The sequence below is a fragment of the Atheta coriaria genome, unplaced genomic scaffold (assembly GCF_025399875.1).
Source record: "Atheta coriaria isolate IRGN ID8LTWV9N9 unplaced genomic scaffold, Caltech_Dcor_3.1 hic_scaffold_6_pilon, whole genome shotgun sequence".
Classification (NCBI taxonomy): Eukaryota; Metazoa; Arthropoda; class Insecta; order Coleoptera; family Staphylinidae; genus Dalotia; species Dalotia coriaria.
In genome coordinates, this window is record NW_027045448.1 from 15,325,026 (window position 1) to 15,345,246 (window position 20,221).

Sequence of the window (20,221 nt, forward strand, 5' to 3'; positions counted from 1 at the left end):
TCTTCAAGCAGGTAAATGTACATGCAATACATACATATAATTACATACATATAATTACATACATATAATAATACAATTATTTCGATTCTTTTAACGCGATGTTTAAATGTTTCGTTCCGTGCGCCTTTGTGAAAATTGTTATCAATAGTTACTCAACCATTACATTACAAACAACGTATGCGTTACAATTTCTCTATACTTTGTCAAATGCGTAAATGTAGAATGAATCCTTCTGCTCACACCCGTCAGCGACGGCTTATTGTGGCCATAATCACAAAGGATTGCACTACTTTTTCTTTTTCTGCCCCCCTTTACCTTTCTTTCCCTTCTTACCCTTTTTTCCTACGCCTTTGTCCTTAGTTGTTTTGCTTGGTTTTTCTACTATTCCACTTGTCAGAAAATACTTTGATCCTGGGGCTGCATCTGCAGTGTTGTATTGTTGATACGTACATGTTACCACAGGTTCAGGCGGTGGGGGTGGAGGCGTCGTCAAGTGTAGGTCAATATTATTTCTTCCGCCCATTGTGCCTTCGTATTTCTTACCAATTCTCATTACAAACACTTGTTTTTTGGGGTCAGACAATTCAGTGTATTTGGTGCCGTCATTGGCAATGTAAGTCGGAGGACTAACACATAATTGGTTCTGATCGATGGCGCCATTGCCCACGCTCAAAGTAAAAGGTGTATCTTCTGTCAAACCCGGACGCATTTCAACAATTTGCGGTTGTTTTGGGCGTTGGCAAGGCGGACCACCTCCAAAATTTGTTTGGAGAGAAGATGACTTTAATTGATTTCTAGTGCTATTACCACCAGAAACACATGAAAACGGACATTTACCATCCAAAGTTGGGGAGACATATAGTTGACAGGACAGGGCACTGGTCCAGCAGGAGGACTTTCTTCATGGACACGGCAACACAGCGACCCACCAAGTCCCATGTCCATTTGATAAAGATCAGTAGGTGGATTTGGACTATAATTTGCTTCACTTGCGTACATCATTGTGACTGGGCGTGGGCTACAATTACTAGGCGCATGCTGATTTTGAGGTACAACAGGTACAGGCCCTTTTTCTTTAGCTCCCGGAGTAAATGCGGTTGCTTTTTGTTTACCACCATCTGGTAATTTGGTAGGAGGCAGTGAACATTCAGGTTTCGGACAAATTGCCGTGGGCACCAATGGCTGACCTGATAGTGTCTTCAAAAAGTGCAACAAGGGGGTTTTGAGGGTTCTGAAGGTAAAGGCTTTGACTCTTTATCACAAATATTTGGACAAGCCTGCGGTTGTAAATCTCTATTTGTAGGACAACATACAGGACATTCTCCATCGTCTGGAGATGGTGCATTCAGACAGGTAATGGGGCAATCATTCCACGATATATGCGCCTGCTTTTCCTTCTCATAACATTTACTCGGGCATGGTGCAGGAATTGTTACAACTTTAGGTTCTTTCTCTACTTTTGCTTTTGCAGCTTTACCTCCTTTCCCTTTTGGTTTACCTTTTGCCTTGGCCTTACCACCTTTACTTTTCTTAGAACTTTTAGAACCGTCAGTACTTTTAGATTTTGTTTGTTTTAACTTCACCTCTGGAGGTGGAAGAGGCATTGGAGTGGGATCTATTGCAGGATTTGAAAGTCCGCACGTATGCGGAGATGCACAGGAGATATTTGTAGTTGGTCCACATATTTCAGGACATGCATCGGCTTTCTTTCGATAATTCAGCCTATATTGTGCTTCATTAGCTTTATAATCTATTGACTTGTGATCCATGTTCATTTGGAAATCGGTTTGAATATACTTCCCGTAGCACGATAATCGTACCGAAGCGCAAATATGGCCGACCATATTATCTTCCAAATCCATCAAAGGCACAGAATGCCGAATATACTTAGTTCCTCCAGGAGGACTATCAGTTTCTTTATCTCCCGATTTCTTCAAAATCTCATTGAACATGTTTGTTAATGGTATTAAAGCGATACCAACAAGAACTTTTTGCTGAAGGCCACATTTTCTGCTTTGGTAAACTTTTACATACAAATCAAACAGATTTGCGGCTTCGACTGCCTGTGGCGGAGTCAGCGAAAACAAACACGATTTACCCATGTTAATTATAGGTGACCCACATAAAGAGGCGTTCGCTTTAGTTGCATCGATCGTAATTGGATCATTGTCCAAAAATTGGAATTCTATAACAGTTTTACCCCCCTGTAGATTGCCATCCACTCTATCGTTGTAAACCACGCGCTCAACAAAGAACTCAAGAAGGACAAGGTGGTCATTTTTCGGAGACGATTCCATTTTAGCCATAATTTTACTAGAATTTTGAAATTTTCGTTCGATTCAAAAATAAAAATCAATAATTTAATAATATTGTCATCACCTTGACGGTTGACAATAATGAATTGTTCCGTCATGGTCATTGTAATGTCAGTCAATTTGTTTTTTCAAAACTATAGCCATGTTTATGTTCCCGGAACCTAATCCCAAAGATTTTCGCCTACGTTGCATCAGTTTTAATTCTACAAGTTCGGAATTATTCACACCAGACGCCTTTCCACGATGCACTCAAACCAATTTGGGACTTTATTCTTATCCGTTAACAAATACAACAAATGAATACGTCGTCAAAAAGTAAAAGATACCATCTTGGACAAATGGACACATAATGCAAAAGCCTGGTGGATCGGTTTACCTCCTTTTCCTTTCGGTTTACCTTTGGCCTTGGCCTTACCACCTTTGCTTTTCTTAGAACTTTTAGAACCGTCAGTACTTTTAGACTTTGTTTGTTTTAACTTCACCTCTGGAGGTGGAAGAGGCATTGGAGTGGGATCTATTGCAGGATTTGAAAGTCCGCACGTATGTGGAGATGCACAGGGGATATTTGTAGTTGGTCCACATATTTCAGGACATGCATCGGCTTTCTTTCGATAATTCAGCCTATATTGTGCTTCATTAGCCTTATAATCTATTGACTTGTGATCCATGTTCATTTGGAAATCGGTTTGAATATACTTCCCGTAGCACGATAATCGTACTGAAGCGCAAATATGGCCGACCATATTATCTTCCAAATCCATCAAAGGCACAGAATGCCGAATATACTTAGTTCCTCCAGGGGGACTATCAGTTTCTTTATCTCCCGATTTCTTCAAAATCTCATTGAACATATTTGTTAATGGTATTAAAGCGATACCAACAAGAACTTTTTGCTGGAGACCACATTTTCTGCTTTGGTAAACTTTTACATACAAATCAAACATGATTGCGGCTTCGACTGCCTGAGGCGGAGTCAGCGAAAACAAACACGATTTACCCATGTTAATTATAGGAGAGCCACATAAAGAGGCATTCGCTTTAGTTGCATCGATTGTAATTGGATCATTGTCCAAAAATTGAAATTCTATAACAGTTTTACCACCCTGTAGATTGCCATCCACTCTATCGTTATAAACCACGCGCTCAACAAAAAACTCAAGAAGGACAAGGTGGTCATTTTTCGGAGACGATTCCATTGTAGCCATAATTTCACAAGAATTTAGGAAGTTCGTTCGATTCAAAAATAAAAATCAATAATTTAATAATATTGTCATCACCTTGACTGTTGATAATGATGAATTGTTCCGTCATTGTCATTGTAATGTCAGTCAGTTTGTTTTTTCAAAACTATAGCCATGTTTATGTTCCCGGAACCTAATCCCAAAGATTTTCGCCTACGTTGCATCAGTTTTAATTCTACAAGTTCGGAATTATTCACACCAGACGCCTTTCCACGATGCACTCAAACCAATTTGGGACTTTATTCTTATCCGTTAACAAATACAACAAATGAATACGTCGTCAAAAAAGTAAAAGATACCATCTTGGACAAATGGACACATAATGCAAAAGCCTGGTGGATCGGTAAACCAGGCGAAAACGCGCAATTGATGTTTGACATGCATTTAAAAACGAAAGATAACCGAGAGATTGATCCAAGATTTATAGCTAAAAGTAAATACATAATTAACTATCATGTTAAAATATATATCACATATTGATTGTTATTTTAGCATCTATTTTGCCAAGATCATATCAATATGAACAAGATTGTATGGAATCACGTCGACAACAAAGATTATTACAGAAAATTAAACAGGACGAAGCAGAACAACTACATGGAGAATTAGTAGACACTTGTATCTGTCCTGAGAGCAGTACACTTGTTAGTGATACAAATCCACAGAATATACAAGAAGACGGCTTTCCGCGTTGGCAGAAACCTCCTGAATTGTTCGCAGAATCCCAACACGATCCTTGCAAACGACGAGCAGAATTTCAAAAGTAAACGAAAAAGAATTAAACATTTATCAATTCCTAATTTCGTAATTACATTTCCAGAGTTGGTCAAACATATCGCACAGAAGCATGTCGTTTTATTATGACAACTACCCGCCCCCACCACCTGCTAAATTTGTTCAAAAGTTTGTAAAATAGTAGGCTCAGTCTGAAATATGTCAAAATGTTTACAACATAAAATTCCAGTCAAACGATACCAACGCAATTTTTTTTCATGTAAAATTATTCAAATTCTCAGTTGTATACAATATTCGTAAATAATTTAGAATAAACTCTTTTCACGATGGAAAAGTTCGCAAACGATAATTTAATTCTGCTCGAGTTTCTAGTGGATAACATTTGCTTTGAGTATAGCGTGCAGAAAAGTTTAAAATGTATGGATGGAGAGACATGCACCCCAAATATTACCCCAAATATCGCCCCCAATATTACCCAAAATCAAAGAACCATTACAGAAAGCCCATGTGAAATATACAAGCGCCAAATGCCAACTAACAACATAAGACAAGAAACCCCATGTAATGAATGTAGTGATAAATACCAAGCTGCTTCGGTTCCACCGCCTCCTGACTGCGAATACCAAGAGTTTGGAGCAGAGATGGGCGGCAACTCGCTCATCATTCGCGTGCATAAAGACAATGCGCGTGTGGACCAGCTGAAAGACGAATCCTGCTGCTGCGAGCCGGGAGGTAAGCCGAAACCTGCCGTTTATCAAGTCTCGCAATCCTCACCATGCACTTGTTCCAATCAGGCCGCCGGCGCAGCAACACGAAAAGGAGGCGTATGTCCTGATTGCTGTCCCGATAATAAAACTCCCTTTACGTTCAAAATGGGCGGCACCACTCAAGCAGATAATCAGATTAGTGTGTTCTCACCAACTAAGAACGACCCATCCGATAACAAATTGGGTACCTTGGCAGATCCAACAAAGGAAGTGTTTATTCTGAGAATCGGAAAGAAAAATGAGAGCGCTTCAAAGAAGAATAACATGGAGATTGAGTTATGCACACCAAGGGGAAAAGAATTTAAACCACCGCAACCGAAAACCGATACAGAACAACAATGTGATGCTCAGGAAGTAAAAGCAGAAAAGGGCAAAAAAGGAAAAGGTAAAAAGGGCAAAGGCAAAAAGGGCAAAGGAAAGGGTAAAAAGAAAAAGTGATTGTGTTAATTGTGTAATTGTCAATTAATAAACCTATCTGTGTATCAAATGCGTCTTTTTTTCAGAGTAGACCTTGCATGTCAGATGTCAAAATCTTTGCGTTTAAATTTATCACAATTTTTTAAATCAAAATTTTGATAATAAACCGTTTCGAATAATCGCCAAAATGAATAAGTTTGTATCGGAAAATTTAATGCTCCTCGAGTTCCTCGTGGATGAAATTTTCTTCACTGCACCAACACAAAAGAAAATCAACTCAGTCAATGGCGAAACCAACGTCATGTTCCACTTCTTGGATAACAAACCTATCATAATTACTGCCAATGAACTACAGAATTCTTGCGCCGGTAGTGAGACACGCTGCGGTAAATCATGCCTGTTCTCGATGACCACCGAGCAAGGCGTCGAAGCACTTGGCAATTTTCTAATTCAAATCAAAATATTCCAAAAATTTCCACCTGGCGTTCTGCCGAATGCTATAGACATAGCTTGTGGCGAGATTTGCATAAGTGAATTGTTTCAAGAGTTGATGGAAAGTGCAATGGGAAGTACAGAAAAAGCGTGGGTCAAGTGTCAAAAAGAAACTGTAAAACTTTATATGTGTGGTGAGTGTGTGGGATCCGTGTCAGTTTTTGTAAGAATGTCCTGTTACGGAAAGTATATAGTCACGCAATGCGAGATGAACATGGGTGACTTCCAAGACCGAAAACAACAAAGCTGTTTGGATCAAAATGTTCCCAAACAAACTAAGTGTCTGCCTCTACCGGATACATTGGTAAAAGAAGCTAAAGGCACAAAGGACAAAGAGAAAATGCCAAAAAGGCAGATTGGTGCAGGTGAAATCATAAACGAAGACCCTTGCAACACAATAACAAGACAATCCATTGATACATGTATGGAAAAGCAAGGAGACAATAACTTTAGTCAAGTAGGAGCGAGAGATATGGCTTTTCAAATGTTGGATGCCCCACAGTGGGATGGTAGCCCACAACCACTAAACCAGAACCAATCTAAAGACCCCTATTCCCAAATGTCGCGTAATTATCCCTCGTATTCATCATATCCATCACCCGGTATAGTTGGATTTCCGCAAGAGGTTACATCTTGTAATCCATGTCCAGTTTCGCTACAAACGACTGAATTTGCTCCGAGGGAAATAATGGCCCGACCCCCACAAAAGAGAGTAGTTGCCAAAAACCATCAAAAGATAAAATTCTAGTGAGGCTTCACATGCCCAAATATGGTCCAAAAGATGATTGCAACAAACCGTACGAATTAGAATTTGTTACACCAGCAGGGTGGGCCCGAGAATCTCAGGGGAGACAATGCCGAGATGGTCAATGTGATTGTAGAGACTTTCCCTGCGGATACTTAGAAAAATATTACGGTAAAGAACAGCTAGCTGCTCTACTAAATGAACAATTCAATGAGGAAATGCGAAGAGAAAAAGTTTATGGAAAATGTCCAGTGGGACAGTTCGCTAATGTAAAACGTCCGAAAGGTGGCCTTAAAGAATTGTACTTTAAATGCCTTGGAGCGTCAGGGATGAAGAGCGGAAAACAGAAAAAAGAGAAAAAAGGTAAGAAAGCTAAGAAAACTGGAAAGGGTAAAAAGGGTGGAAAGAGTAAAGAAGGTGGAGAAGGTGGTAAGAAAAAAGGTGGCAAGAAGAAATCTAAAGATGGTGGCGAGAAGAAAGCTAAAAAAGGTGGAATGAAGAAAGCTAAGAAAGCCGAGACAAAATCTGATACGGAGAGTTCTGAAGACGAAACGTCTGAAGCAAGCACTGTAAAAACCAAAACCAAGCAAACTTACTTTAGACCAAAGAGGAAGCTACAGAAACACGGTGGAATTACTGTACCGGACAGGAAACCTGTATGTGACCCTTGTCATCCATGTGGTATTTGCCTAAGAGGATCGAGTCCTTGTCGACCATGTAGCCCATGTAGCCTATATGGAACATGTGGACCTTGTGGGACAATGCGCCCAAGTAGCGCCTATGGTACTTGTGGAATGAGAACTGTTTCTGAATGTTCAAGACCTTATACATGGTCAGCCAACCAATCCCCATGTCCCAGTTGTTGTCGAAAATTTTTGTAACATTTTTTGTTTATCAAATTAACTGTCATTTTTATTACTCAAAATTCATGTAACGTAACAATTTAGGCCCATTCTGTTCTTATTCAAATATACACATAATGGCGGACGAAGAAGCGACAGATCAAGCAGAAACACCAACAGAAGAAACAGAAAAGAAACCTGATGATGCAGAAAACGAAGAACCAGCAGTTCCACCACCTCCACTAGTAAAACAGAAATTGTATATGTTAGAATTTATAGTGGATGACATCAGCTTGGACTTCTGTAATGCGAAACAACTCATCTGCTTCGGTGTAGGAAAAACCGTCGTAGAGTTTAAATTCCTAGATATAGGACCATTGCGTATTACAGAAGACGACTTCGTCCCCATTAAAAAACGATACCTCGAAGGTTGCACAGGCACAGGCAGTATTAAAAACGGCAAATCTATTATTTTCGGACTTACACCTGATCAAGCCAAAGAAGTCGCACAGAAAACAATACTCTACTGCGATTGTATCAAAAAGACTGACAAGAAAGAACACAAAATCGGAAGCTGTATAATTCGCCTGATAAACTTGTTCAAAGAACTTTTGGAGATTGTTGATGAAGGTGGCCAGACCAATTACTATAAAAACATCAAAGATTTCTACAAGATTAAAGACACTGATGGTATGGTAATCGGGCATTTATACGCCTACATCCGCATGTCGTGCTTCAATGAGATCATCGTAAACAAATTCAAAAAAGACCCCAATGCTGAGATAGATTACAAACCAGAGAAAGGTGTGTACAATTACAAATACAACCGCTCCAAAGTTAAACTCGACGATGCGAAGCAAATCTGCGAATGTAAAACCAATAAGAGCACGACACAAGTCTGTGAGTGTCCCGCCGAATGCCCGCAGAAAACATGCCCACAAGTTTATATCGATAACAAGTGCATTTTCGACTGCCCACAAACTCTGAGACCATGCGAAGATTGTCCACCCACATGCGCAGCTAACAAAGCAGCTGGACTTTTCCGGACCAACAAAGAGAGTTTTCTAGCAGATTCCAAATCCAAAGCTAGTAAAAAGAGTGGAAAAAGTGCCAAAAGCAACAAAAAAGGAAATAAGAACAAGAAAAAAAAGTGAAAGAAAATAAAATCTTTGAAACCATCGCTTGTTATATTAAGTTTAACTTGTTACTGACGTGGAGTGCATCCGATCGGACACTCGACATACTCGGGTACATCGTCTTTGCCAATAAAGTCCAACTGACAGTCGGTCATCATAACAGGACCAAAGCAGGTCAAGCGTACGTAAATGCTCATAAGAGCCGCTTCTTCACAAGAACTGTGTGCTGGTGCCATTAAAACCACAGTATTGCGTGTACTCTCAGAAAAAAGCTCCGGTGAAGGTTTCGGCATGCACGCCGGCTTGCTTTTTAATTCTTCACGTTCCATAGCTTTGCGATATTCGTTGGTGTCACACATAGCGCTCACGCATTTCATCAGATTAGTTATAGGCAAAGATGCAAAGCCAAGTTTTACGCGTTCATCTGGAGTGTCTCTAAACAATTCAAAATCGATGATAAATTCTTTTCTAGCTGCTTTCATATCGTCGTGATTTAGTGAAAACAATGATGATGCTCCAGTCTTTTTCTCTTGACATTCGAGCGTAACTGCTTTGTTTTGGCAAATAGTCAGAGGTTCTTGCTTGAGGAAACGGAAAGACACACAGTCTGGACCACGATGACATCGGTTCATAAATTCGGTACAATAGGACAATTGCATCCGATCGAGGATCACCTCGAGGAGGAATATTCGGGCACGTTCATCTTCTTCGGGTTTTGCTTTTTTCTTTTTCACATCTGCATGTGTCTTGGGATGTGTTTTTTTCTCCTCTTTGGGAGCCAATTTCGACATGATGATAGATCCAAAAATTTGACACTACATGTCACGCAAAGCCTGACAGTCGTACACATCCACGTAGAAACCCAATTAGTCTTTCACTCTCAGTACTTTTAATAATAAAATTATCGTAGGAAAAAATTGAATATGCGTTTTTCTCGCCGCAGTTTAACAACTCCTCTACAAGCTCGTAAATACTTTCGATTGAGATAACAGTCCGCCCAAACGGAGTTGAATTGCTCGATTGATACAAACTAGCTGTTATAGACAAATCAATCTCATCAGATAGTCCAGTCAATGAAAATAAACACGATTGAATGCCTCGAACATTCACTAGGTTTCGTTTCTGGTTGAGTTTTTTAAATCGATGAATCTTGCTAGACTTTGATGGGAGTACAACGTTTTTCAAAAAATTAAAATTTACTACCAGCTGATGTTTTTGTAACTGATTAGAAAATTTTGTGTAATCAGAGAAAAATTTCACTTCCTCAATGATGAATTCCAGCAAGAAAAGACGAACTTTACCATGCTTTTTCATTTTAAACTTAATATAACGATTTCAATGAATGAAATGTACACGATTTTGATTTTGAATTAATAAACTATAAATAAATGTCATTGTAGTGTCAGAAAATATCTCTCATAATTTTAAACATTCATCGCGAGATGCCCCATTAAATTTTTGGTGTACCCACAAAGTTCAAAATGAGTAGCGATAAGATAGAAAAACTCCAGCAGATAAAAAACAAGGAGAAGATATTTTTGATCGAGGTGGTGATCCAGAAAGTCTTCCTAGATGTTTTAGAACTAAACGAATTATCCTTCCGTAATACAGAAACGTGTCTCTCATATAAATTTCTAGAATATGGCCCGTTTAAAATCTGCGAACGGGCTTTCAAATCAAAAGTAGAAGAAGGTGGTTGCGCTGGTTGCAGTATTTTAAAGAATGGCAACTCAACCATGTTCCCCTTATTCCCCGACCAAATTACAGACCTGAAGGTAAAAGGTTTTCAGATAGATGTAGACATACTGAAGATGTTCAAACCCATACCCAAAACAATTGGTAGTGCTGAAGTATCCATGAAAGATATATTCCGAGCAGTTGTCGAACACATGACGAAAATCCGTGGAAACGGTTTCCAAAAGTATGAAAACCGTTACCGACTTAAAAACGCTGAAGATGATCCCGTGGGATATGTTGACCTCTTCTTGCGACTCTCCAGCATGGGTAAAATGATAGTGACCAAATTTCAAATGGATACTGCTAAGGAATGTGTAGAATTCCACACGGATGCTGGGAATACATACAAATACCAGAAACAAGTGTTCCCCGATCCTTATTTATGCAGACCTTGTGGTCAACCAACCAAAATGTTTCCACCGTATGAAAAGGTCGCAGATCTGCCGAAAGACTTTCCGGCATTTAAGGTCACCCCAGAAATGAAGTCGAGGTTACAATCAAGACGAAATAAAGAATTGGGAATTGAAGAAGAACCTCCAAAGGCAGAGGAGGGAAGAAAGAAGCCAAACCCAAAAAGAACGCTAAGAAAGCAGCTGGCAAACCCGCAGCTCCAGCCCCTGCAAAACAACGTCCGCAACCACAAGCTGCTAAAGAAGAAAAACCGAAAGAAGAGGAAAAACCTGCTAAGGAAGAAGAACCGAAAGAAGAAGAAAAGCCAACAGAAGATTAAACAAAAATATTATTATAAATCAATGCGATCTCATTAAAGAAACTTTTACTTATACCATTTTGTTGAGTCATCGTTATTACCCGGTTTGTTTGAAGTAAAATCTAGAAACCGGCAAATATTGATTTTTGGGTGCCTAACCTTATACTCAGATAATAACGTATAGAGCACATGCTGCCAAGAGCAGAGTGGCGCAGTGGAAGCGTGCTGGGCCCATAACCCAGAGGTCCGTGGATCGAAACCACGCTCTGCTAATTATTTTTTACTTTTACAAACAATTTTAAATATTTACACTAACAAATCTTAAAACACAATTACTTAAATAAACAAATCAAGTTGAATGAGTGTGACTAAACACGCTTTTAATAGTTTTGCTTGATTTAAGTCCCGAATTTCAGCGCAATTTGTAAGTACTCCTTGGCGAATCATGATTCGATGAATGAAATACTATCCACTGCTATTAATAGGTTTACGTCGTTACATCGTTTCCACATGCTACCGTTAGCGCCCCAGCGAAAGCGACGCTCATTACGATGATTCAACAACGCTGCATCGGCGCCTATGGTGCAATGGTAGGCTCCGCAATGAAACGAAATATTGCGTCATGCGAACATAAAAGTGCAAAACACAAAACCGGATACCTAATAGCACCACACTATCAAAATTTAATCGCTTCCTCAGCAGATAGCCCAAACAGAAATATATCTTTACAAAAACGAAAATATTTTTATACCTGCTGACTCTATTTTAAGCCCTCGAGTCAAGTTCACAAGCTATATAAACCTAAATTGACCACATGGTGAACGCATGGTACTAAAAATCCCTTCCATTTTGTAAAATTCTATATAACATCAAATACAATACAAAAATGTACTTGTGGACATTTTCTTACTATACAAGTATGCAAATATCCCAAGGAGACGCAAGACAATACACACAAAAACCTCGCTAGACCGGGTAGAGACCGATGAACATACAGCCAGACATACGCCAGTAATAAAACGTGCTGCCTTACCGTACGACCAAGCTGTGCCGAGTTCATTTATAGCGAACACGTGGAGAGGTGCAGTCGTGGAAGCGGCAAGTCAGTCCGCAAGCTTTTACACGCGCAATTAAAAGCATCGCAAATTTTTAATTCTTAATAGAAAAGTGTGTATTTTTCGCCTCATTTCCGAGGGGTTAAAGTTCTTTCATTTATTGGTGTCGCACGTGTTGCGTTAATTCCGTGCCTTACGAAGCGTAATCGATAAATGGTAAGTTTTTACATTTTTGGGTACACGAGTTAACCTGCCTTTATTGCATCATTTTATCGATGGTACATTTTGAACAAGTTGAAAGAAAAGTAAGACAAATCGATAGTCTAGAATAAATAATTGAATAAGCGTGTGTTTCCTGTTAAAAACAGAAAATAGAAAATTGACGAATGATATTTTTGCTCGTAACATTGACACAAATTCAAGTTGTTTTAAAATAAAACTCTTAAACTTTCAAACATCTACAGGTTTGAAATAATTCAGGTTATGTTAGAGTAAAGCACGTTGTATGTTATTTTTACAACGGAAATAAAATTTACTTTGTATATTTTGATAAGTTTAATTTTCGCGAATGTGAATTTTAAGTTTTTAGGAATTTTAGAGCTTTGCCAATTGACGCATGTTCCACACTACTACATACATTTTTCGCGTATTTATCAAAATTAGCTGCATAATGGAAAAACTGTTGTTTATTTCAAAAAAATGCTATACGCGACGATAATATAAAAATATTTTGTTCGCGAGCATTTACCAGACAGGATGGAAAATATGTTTCCATCCAAACAGGCTAGTAGAGTTTATGTTTATCGGTGTAATTATACACTTGGCGTAAAATAAATTATGCACCGCGAATGTGACCTTAAACCGAAACTGTTATTAAGTACGAATATTGCACAAGCGAATGATTGGCGTTATTTTACATTCCAGATATATTTTTACGAGCTATTACTACTTTAAATATTGAAATCTAACAACGTTCAAATTTACATTAAATAAAGTAAAGTTTTTTCCGTTTGTTTGATTGATAGTCAGACTGTCTGAACGAATAATTTGAAATTAATCAATCGAGTTCATCGTTCACCACTTCAAATAAATTAATCAAGAACAACATGATGGAGATGTTTTATTGAGTCGATGTGTTTTAAGTTCCGCAATGAAACGAAATATTGCGTCATGCGAACATAAAAGTGCAAAACACAAAACCGGATACCTAATAGCACCACACTATCAAAATTTAATCGCTTCCTCAGCAGATAGCCCAAACAGAAATATATCTTTACAAAAACGAAAATATTTTTATACCTGCTGACTCTATTTTAAGCCCTCGAGTCAAGTTCACAAGCTATAATAAACCTAAATTGACCACATGGTGAACGCATGGTACTAAAAATCCCTTCCATTTTGTAAAATTCTATATAACATCAAATACAATACAAAAATGTACTTGTGGACATTTTCTTACTATACTAGTATGCAAATATCCCAAGGAGACGCAAGACAATACACACAAAAACCTCGCTAGACCGGGTAGAGACCGATGAACATACAGCCAGACATACGCCAGTAATGAAACGTGCCGCTTTACCGTACGGACGAAGCCGTGCCGAGTTCATTTATAGCGAACACGTGGAGAGGTGCAGTCGTGGAAGCGGCAAGTCAGTCCGCAAGCTTTTACACACGCGCAATTAAAAGCATCGCAAATTTTTAATTCGTAAAGTAAAAGTGTGTTTTTTTCTCCTCATTTCTGAGGGGTTAAAGTTCTTTCATTTATTGGTGTCGCACGTGCTGCGTTAATTCCGTGCCTTACGAAGCGTAATCGATAAATGGTAAGTTTTTACATTTTTGGGTACACGAGTTAACCTGCATTTATTGCATCATTTTATCGATGGTACATTTTAAACAAGTTGAAAGAAAAGTAAGACAAATCGATACTCTAGGATAAATAATTGAACAAGCGTGTGTTTCCTGTTAAAACAGAAAATAGAAAATTGACGAATGATATTTTTGCTCGTAACATTGACACAAATTCAAGTTGTTTTAAAATAAAACTCTTAAACTTTCAAACATCTACATGTTTGAAATAATTCAGGTTATGTTAGAGTAAAGCACGTTGTAGTTATTTTTACAACGGAAATAAAATTTACTTCGTATACTTTGATAAGTTTAATTTTCGCGAATGTAGTTTTTGAGTTTTTAGGAATTTTAGAGCTTTGCCAATTGACGCATGTTCGTTCCACTACTACTTGAATTTTTCGCGTATTTATCAAAATTAGCTGCATAATGGAAAAACTGTTGTTTATTTCAAAAAAATGCTATACGCGACGATAATATAAAAATATTTTGTTCGCGAGCATATACCAGACAGGATGGAAAATATGTTTCCATCCAAACAGGCTAGTAGAGTTTATGTTTATCGGTGTAATTATACACTTGGCGTAAAATAAATTATATGCACCGCGAATGTGACCTTAAACCGAAACTGTTATTAAGTACGAATATTGCACAAGCGAATGATTGGCGTTATTTTACATTCCAGATATATTTTTACGAGCTATTACTACTTCAAATATAGAAATCTAACAACGTACAAATTTACATTAAATAAAGTAAAGTTTTTTCCGTTTGTTTGATTGATAGCCAGACTGTCTGAACGAATAATTTGAAATTAATCAATCGAGTTCATCGTTCACCACTTCAAATAAATTAATCAAGAACAACATGATGGAGATGTTTTATTGAGTCGATGTGTTTTAAGTTTTCTTTCGGGGTTTCTTACGTTGTGAAAATTGTTATCGATTACAGTCTGCACTCTTTCATGCATTAGTATGGCTTCAAATCAATTCCGTTTATGACTTCATGCGGGCGGTAAAGTTGCATCATTCCAAAGTAATAAATATTTTTGGACCTCTTATTAAAATAATTTAAATTAAATTATGATGTAATTTTATTTAAATGAAAATAATTTACTAAAATGAAGACTTGTTTAATCTATTTTTAACTATTTAATTCGTTTTTATTTAAAATAATCACTCACAGATTTATGTCTAGTCATATTTACTTTTTGCGTGACTTTGGACAATTCGGAATGTAATAAAATTTAAGTGATAGGTCACACGAGAACGTAATAAATAAACAAAAAATAAAATTATTAATAAACGTTGTGTTGTTGAGCAAAGACAAGCGTCACACTAATTTATAGTGTTTTATATAACACCATAAATATTACGCTGACGTGGAAATTTAAACGAGCGTATCCTAATTTTTACAGTGTGAGAACAAGTCCTCAACTTGTCACTCTACTAATCGATTACTGCACATTTTATATTTATGTCAAGTATTATTTATATAGCGTGTATTTTCACACAAGTGCACAATAAAAAGCAATTTATTATTTTTTACACAATCAATTCACTTGTAAGTTTTTTAAATTCAATATTTGTTTATACTCACAGTTATCTAAAGTATCCAATTAATTGAATTAAAAGCTTGATTCAATTTGCCGCAGTTGTGAAATGAATAAAATTAAAAATAAATATTTCAAGAGGATTTTATCACTGCACGTGAGTTGTTGATTAAAAAAATAATAATCGAGTAGCATAAAAGCAGATAAACCCTAAAAATATAATAAAACTAGTCTGGAAATGATAAAAACATAATAATTTTAGAAGCGCGCGAGCGTTAAATGTGCAAATCGTTGTGTTTTTCATGTTTGGAAGCGTTCTAATCAAAATATTATTTGGAATCAAAAATACTCATGGCCATTGATACAGAATCCAACCGAATCGCACTTTCATTCATTGCCAACACGCGAACAAAGCCGAAATTATTCAAGGAATGTTTCCACATTCTGATAAACCGCGCACATGTCGCTCGTGTCTACATTTTTACCACTATTTATATAATAAATAACATCTAATATATGAGAAATTAATGATCTGTCAATCCGAATTATTTGGATGTTTTGATTGAAATATTAATTACTACATTAATAAATTGATAATGATGGCACTTTGAAGTCCAAGTTCACTTCAGTCACGTGTCGCACGTACTTGTTGATAATTTACCGCAATTACAAGATAAATAATCAAAGTTGTTTGTCATTAAAAATATTGTTTACCTCCAGAGTGAAAGCAGAGGTTGTAAATATTCCACGATATAATTTTACAATATTTACATTTACTTGGAACTGTTGACACATTAAACAAAAGTAAGGTGAGATTAACGGTATTAAGTGATTGTGATTGTTATAACATGCGTTTGTAATACAATAGTAAATTAGATTGCGGTAGGCAATGATTGCTTAATGAATGAAATCGATGATTACTCACGTAGATTCGAAATATTTATGAAATATTATTCTTTATACACCCAAATATTATGACTGCGTTGATTGCAAATAGTAAATAGAAAGATGTTTCAATTTATAATGAAATTTAACCAACCTTGCTTTATTTTTAAACCGTGTCATTACGCTGTGCAGAGACGAAAGTTTCATTTCAAGTCTAGAGCGCCGCTCGTATGACAATCTTAAAATAATCGACATAGAAAGTGACGCCAAGTCAGGAAAACCCAATTCAGCCAGCATCTATTAAAATTAAATTTAATTAATCGAAGATATGATATCTAACTGCAATTCCTCAGAAATGTTATTGCATTATGTTTAATTTTTGCTTAAAACTGGTAAACATCTTGTTGCACATTGATCTATCTCCTCATAACTGGGGAAATTTGATGCTTAATTAAAAGATGATTTAATTCATCTTAAAAAAGTTTCGCTTAACAACACATGCGTTTATTCGATGGTGAGCGAATATTATGGATACTTAGCACACCAACGGAAATTTGAAATGCAAATTCGGCCGACAACGAACGCTAATAATTCTAATATTCCATTCTTGACGTACTCGTGTGTCCACGTAACTCAATATTTGCATATTCTGTTGACATACTAGAAGTGCGTGAAGTGAATTATTCAATTAGTTGATAAACAATAGTTAATTGTACGTTAAAAAATTAACTGCGCGTTTTTTCGGCTAATATAGATTAAACTTTTGATTTTTAGCAGTATCCGACGTAGATGATAGGTAAATAGACTCAGATCACCTTGAATTTGATTTTTTTTCGTGTGCTGAGTCGTGTGGGCGCGTTACGTAAGCGCGAAATCTATACTGTGTGATTGCAAAAAGCGTGAGTTCGGCTTATCATTAATTGTTGTTATCAGGGAAGAGCAACGGATGTACGAGTAGTTCGTGTATGTGTGACGTTATTGATACGCGTGGTTAATCACAGCGTCGTATAATTTACAACAACAATCACTGACCGACGCAAGCAGCGCGCGTGTTTCTAAACGCTTTATATGATTTTTGCTCGCAGGGCTGAGCCGCATTCGCACGACGATCGCCGCAGGAGTTCGAGTTCAGTTGAACTGAATTTCGACATTGGTGTAGCAACAATTAAATTTTATATTGGATTACGCGACATAAGATAAAACGAAATAATTTAAAATGGTAAGTTTTTGAAAATTATTTTAAGTTAAATTTATTAATTTATTTAATTATGGAGGTGCAGACGGAAAAGCCCGCCACAGAATTGGATACTTTCCTGCCGCAGGACGGTTCTATATCCAATGGAAACAAGTAAGTAACTCTAAATATGAATTAAGTGAATGTGAAAGGTAAAAGTGAGCTGCGCACGCGCGCGTTTAAATTTACAATGGGAAAACTAGGCAATTCAAATGCAAATTCTATTTTTTTCTCTCAAGTTTAACCTCGACCTTAACCAACTAAACAAAAGGCGTATAGATAAGATAAAAATATGCAAATAGTGAAATATTTAAAAACTATTACTGTGGTTTTACGCGTTAGTCTATATGTTAAAATGGAATGCGTTCTGGAGTTTGGGTTCATATCACATGAACTAATTTTTTTACGTCAATTTTTAGCAAAACTCTGATAAAGACGAAAGTTCACTAAGTTCATACGGTTTAAATTCCGAATATGCGCAACAATCATATTTATTGTTCAAGAAGCGTTTCTGATTTAATTTGCTGTCATACGCAAAATACGAACAATTCCAATAGGAAATTATGCAATGTAAAAAAATGTTTATGGTGAGCATTATCTACCCGCGATTGCAAAAGTTTATATATCACGTATTGATTTCCTATAATATGCGACGAAACAACAAAATCTAAATGCAAACATGCTTCGCCTTGACACGTGTATCGTAAAATTTCATTACTTACACTTACGATGCTACCAAATCAGCAGAAAAATTATGCTAACTTTGCGAGTGCATTTTTAACAATTAATTCTTCGAATCTTGAACTGAATTAGTTCAAACATGGCGTCCATGGACGTGGTACACTTGGGTGAATTGCCCACCGGTGCTAACACGTAATATAAACATATTTTACACGATAATTACGCCTAATTGAATTTGGATGCATTCGGATATACCGCATGTGATTCACACCTGCCGTTATTTATTTTCACTTATGATCCACGCGCGTTATTATGCATATTCATGTCGGGAGTATTTTTAGTTGTAGTGTATTACAATGGCGCCTAGTTGATAATTGTTTGTCGTGATTATAGATATAAGGTTACGAAAACTGACCTGGAAAATGGAGCAATCAACGGAGATTTCGACCCGTTCAAGGCCCGTCAGCTCGATCATCCCGTCTCGTAAGTATTTCTCGCAATACTGAAACAAATAAGAAACAATTGGCAAATTGCAATAGTAAATATTAGTACACATTGCAGTTAGATAAGATGAAATTAATTTTTAATTATTTTATTTTCAAGGGACTGTGATACTTTGACGCATTTATTGAAAGCGTCCCTTGGTACTGGCATTCTGGCAATGCCAGTGGCGTTCATGAGCGCTGGCTTGGTTGTTGGTATCTTCGCTACCATCATCGTCGCTGTGATTTGTACTCATTGTGCTTATATTTTAGTAAGTACCATCAATTTACCTTGAAAAACCCATAGCACACATCTGTACAAACATCCTTATCCCATTTTCGCCATCGAAGCGATTGGTGTGGTCATGCCGTTGGAGAACAACATGGAAACACCCCAACACTTTGTCGGATTATGCGGTGTACTCAACCAGGGCATGTCTGGTGTTACTCTTATCTACATCTTCCTCGGATTCCTTGGATATTTGAAGTATGGTGACCAAACTGAAGGTTCTATTACTCTAAACTTGCCAGCTGAAGACGTTGCTGCGCAAGCTGTAAAGATTCTGATTGGTTTGGCTGTGTTCTGCACCTTCGGACTGCAGTTCTACGTCGCTTTGGATATTGTCTGGGTGGGAATTAAGGATAAATATGAAAAACGACCAATGTTGGCCAACTACATTCTAAGAACAATTCTGGTTATCCTGGCGGTGGCGATAGCAATCGCGGTGCCGACGATAACACCGTTCGTGTCGCTCATCGGCGCGTTTTGCTTCTCAATCTTGGGCCTGCTGTGCCCTGTGTTTATCGAAGTAGTTACCTTCTGGGATAAAGGTTTCGGAAGGTATTATTGGAAAATTTGGAAGAATGTCATCGTGTGCATCGCTGGAATGGGCGCGCTGATATTCGGCTCGAAATCAGCCATCGAAGACATCATCGCGATTTACACGGAATAAGTTCCTAACTATTTTTATTAGTAAAATATAAACGGTATAAAAATCTTATCAAGAACCGGTTCGTACGCGATAAAAGGACGTGTTTACCGTGAACAGAGAAGTGCACTTAGTTGAGGGAATGTATGAGATATACGTTATTTTATGCTGTGCAGTGGAGTAGAATTATACACATTCAGTTATGATGAAGTATGTTAATACTTGCTTGGGAAATTAATCTGATCATTTTTCTTACAATTGGCTCAACTACAATGTCATATATTATGTTATAACACACGAATTGATTTCTTAAGTTAATTGCAATTTATTTTTTAACTTTTAATAATAAAAAATAATCATTTTTTATGTGACTATCTTTCTAGAAATACTGGATTCATTTTTGCATTTTCAACACGGCG

At 37.3% G+C, this 20,221-nt stretch overlaps 5 protein-coding genes and 1 non-coding gene across 6 annotated transcripts; all 6 read left to right on the top strand.

The window, feature by feature from the left end:
• Nucleotides 1–3,629: 3,629 nt before the first annotated feature.
• Nucleotides 3,630–4,625, top strand: LOC135793867 (uncharacterized). The gene is made up of 3 exons (XM_065304978.1): nucleotides 3,630–3,989; nucleotides 4,049–4,319; nucleotides 4,377–4,625. The coding sequence occupies exons 1-3, from the start codon at nucleotides 3,671–3,673 to the stop codon at nucleotides 4,465–4,467; spliced, it is 681 nt and encodes a 226-aa protein (XP_065161050.1). The 5' UTR covers nucleotides 3,630–3,670; the 3' UTR covers nucleotides 4,468–4,625.
• A 108-nt stretch (nucleotides 4,626–4,733) lies between these two features.
• LOC135793868 (uncharacterized) lies at nucleotides 4,734–5,545 on the top strand. The gene has a single exon (XM_065304979.1). The coding sequence runs from the start codon at nucleotides 4,819–4,821 to the stop codon at nucleotides 5,494–5,496; it is 678 nt and encodes a 225-aa protein (XP_065161051.1). The 5' UTR covers nucleotides 4,734–4,818; the 3' UTR covers nucleotides 5,497–5,545.
• A 9-nt stretch (nucleotides 5,546–5,554) lies between these two features.
• Nucleotides 5,555–8,732, top strand: LOC135794791 (uncharacterized). The gene is made up of 4 exons (XM_065306183.1): nucleotides 5,555–6,714; nucleotides 6,791–6,794; nucleotides 6,895–7,368; nucleotides 7,647–8,732. Exons 1-4 carry the CDS (start codon nucleotides 5,663–5,665, stop codon nucleotides 8,706–8,708), a joined length of 2,592 nt encoding a protein of 863 aa, XP_065162255.1. The 5' UTR covers nucleotides 5,555–5,662; the 3' UTR covers nucleotides 8,709–8,732.
• A 1,318-nt stretch (nucleotides 8,733–10,050) lies between these two features.
• On the top strand, nucleotides 10,051–11,211 carry LOC135793866 (uncharacterized). The gene is made up of 2 exons (XM_065304977.1): nucleotides 10,051–10,237; nucleotides 10,329–11,211. The coding sequence occupies exon 2, from the start codon at nucleotides 10,427–10,429 to the stop codon at nucleotides 11,192–11,194; it is 768 nt and encodes a 255-aa protein (XP_065161049.1). The 5' UTR covers nucleotides 10,051–10,237; nucleotides 10,329–10,426; the 3' UTR covers nucleotides 11,195–11,211.
• A 125-nt stretch (nucleotides 11,212–11,336) lies between these two features.
• TRNAM-CAU (transfer RNA methionine (anticodon CAU)) lies at nucleotides 11,337–11,408 on the top strand. Its single transcript has one exon. It is a non-coding gene; the product is annotated as a tRNA-Met (tRNA).
• Nucleotides 11,409–13,754: 2,346 nt separating this feature from the next.
• LOC135794796 (proton-coupled amino acid transporter-like protein pathetic) lies at nucleotides 13,755–20,168 on the top strand. The gene is made up of 6 exons (XM_065306192.1): nucleotides 13,755–14,014; nucleotides 17,562–17,695; nucleotides 17,751–17,824; nucleotides 18,785–18,874; nucleotides 18,995–19,160; nucleotides 19,203–20,168. The coding sequence occupies exons 2-6, from the start codon at nucleotides 17,693–17,695 to the stop codon at nucleotides 19,824–19,826; spliced, it is 957 nt and encodes a 318-aa protein (XP_065162264.1). The 5' UTR covers nucleotides 13,755–14,014; nucleotides 17,562–17,692; the 3' UTR covers nucleotides 19,827–20,168.
• The last annotated feature ends 53 nt before the right edge of the window (nucleotides 20,169–20,221 follow it).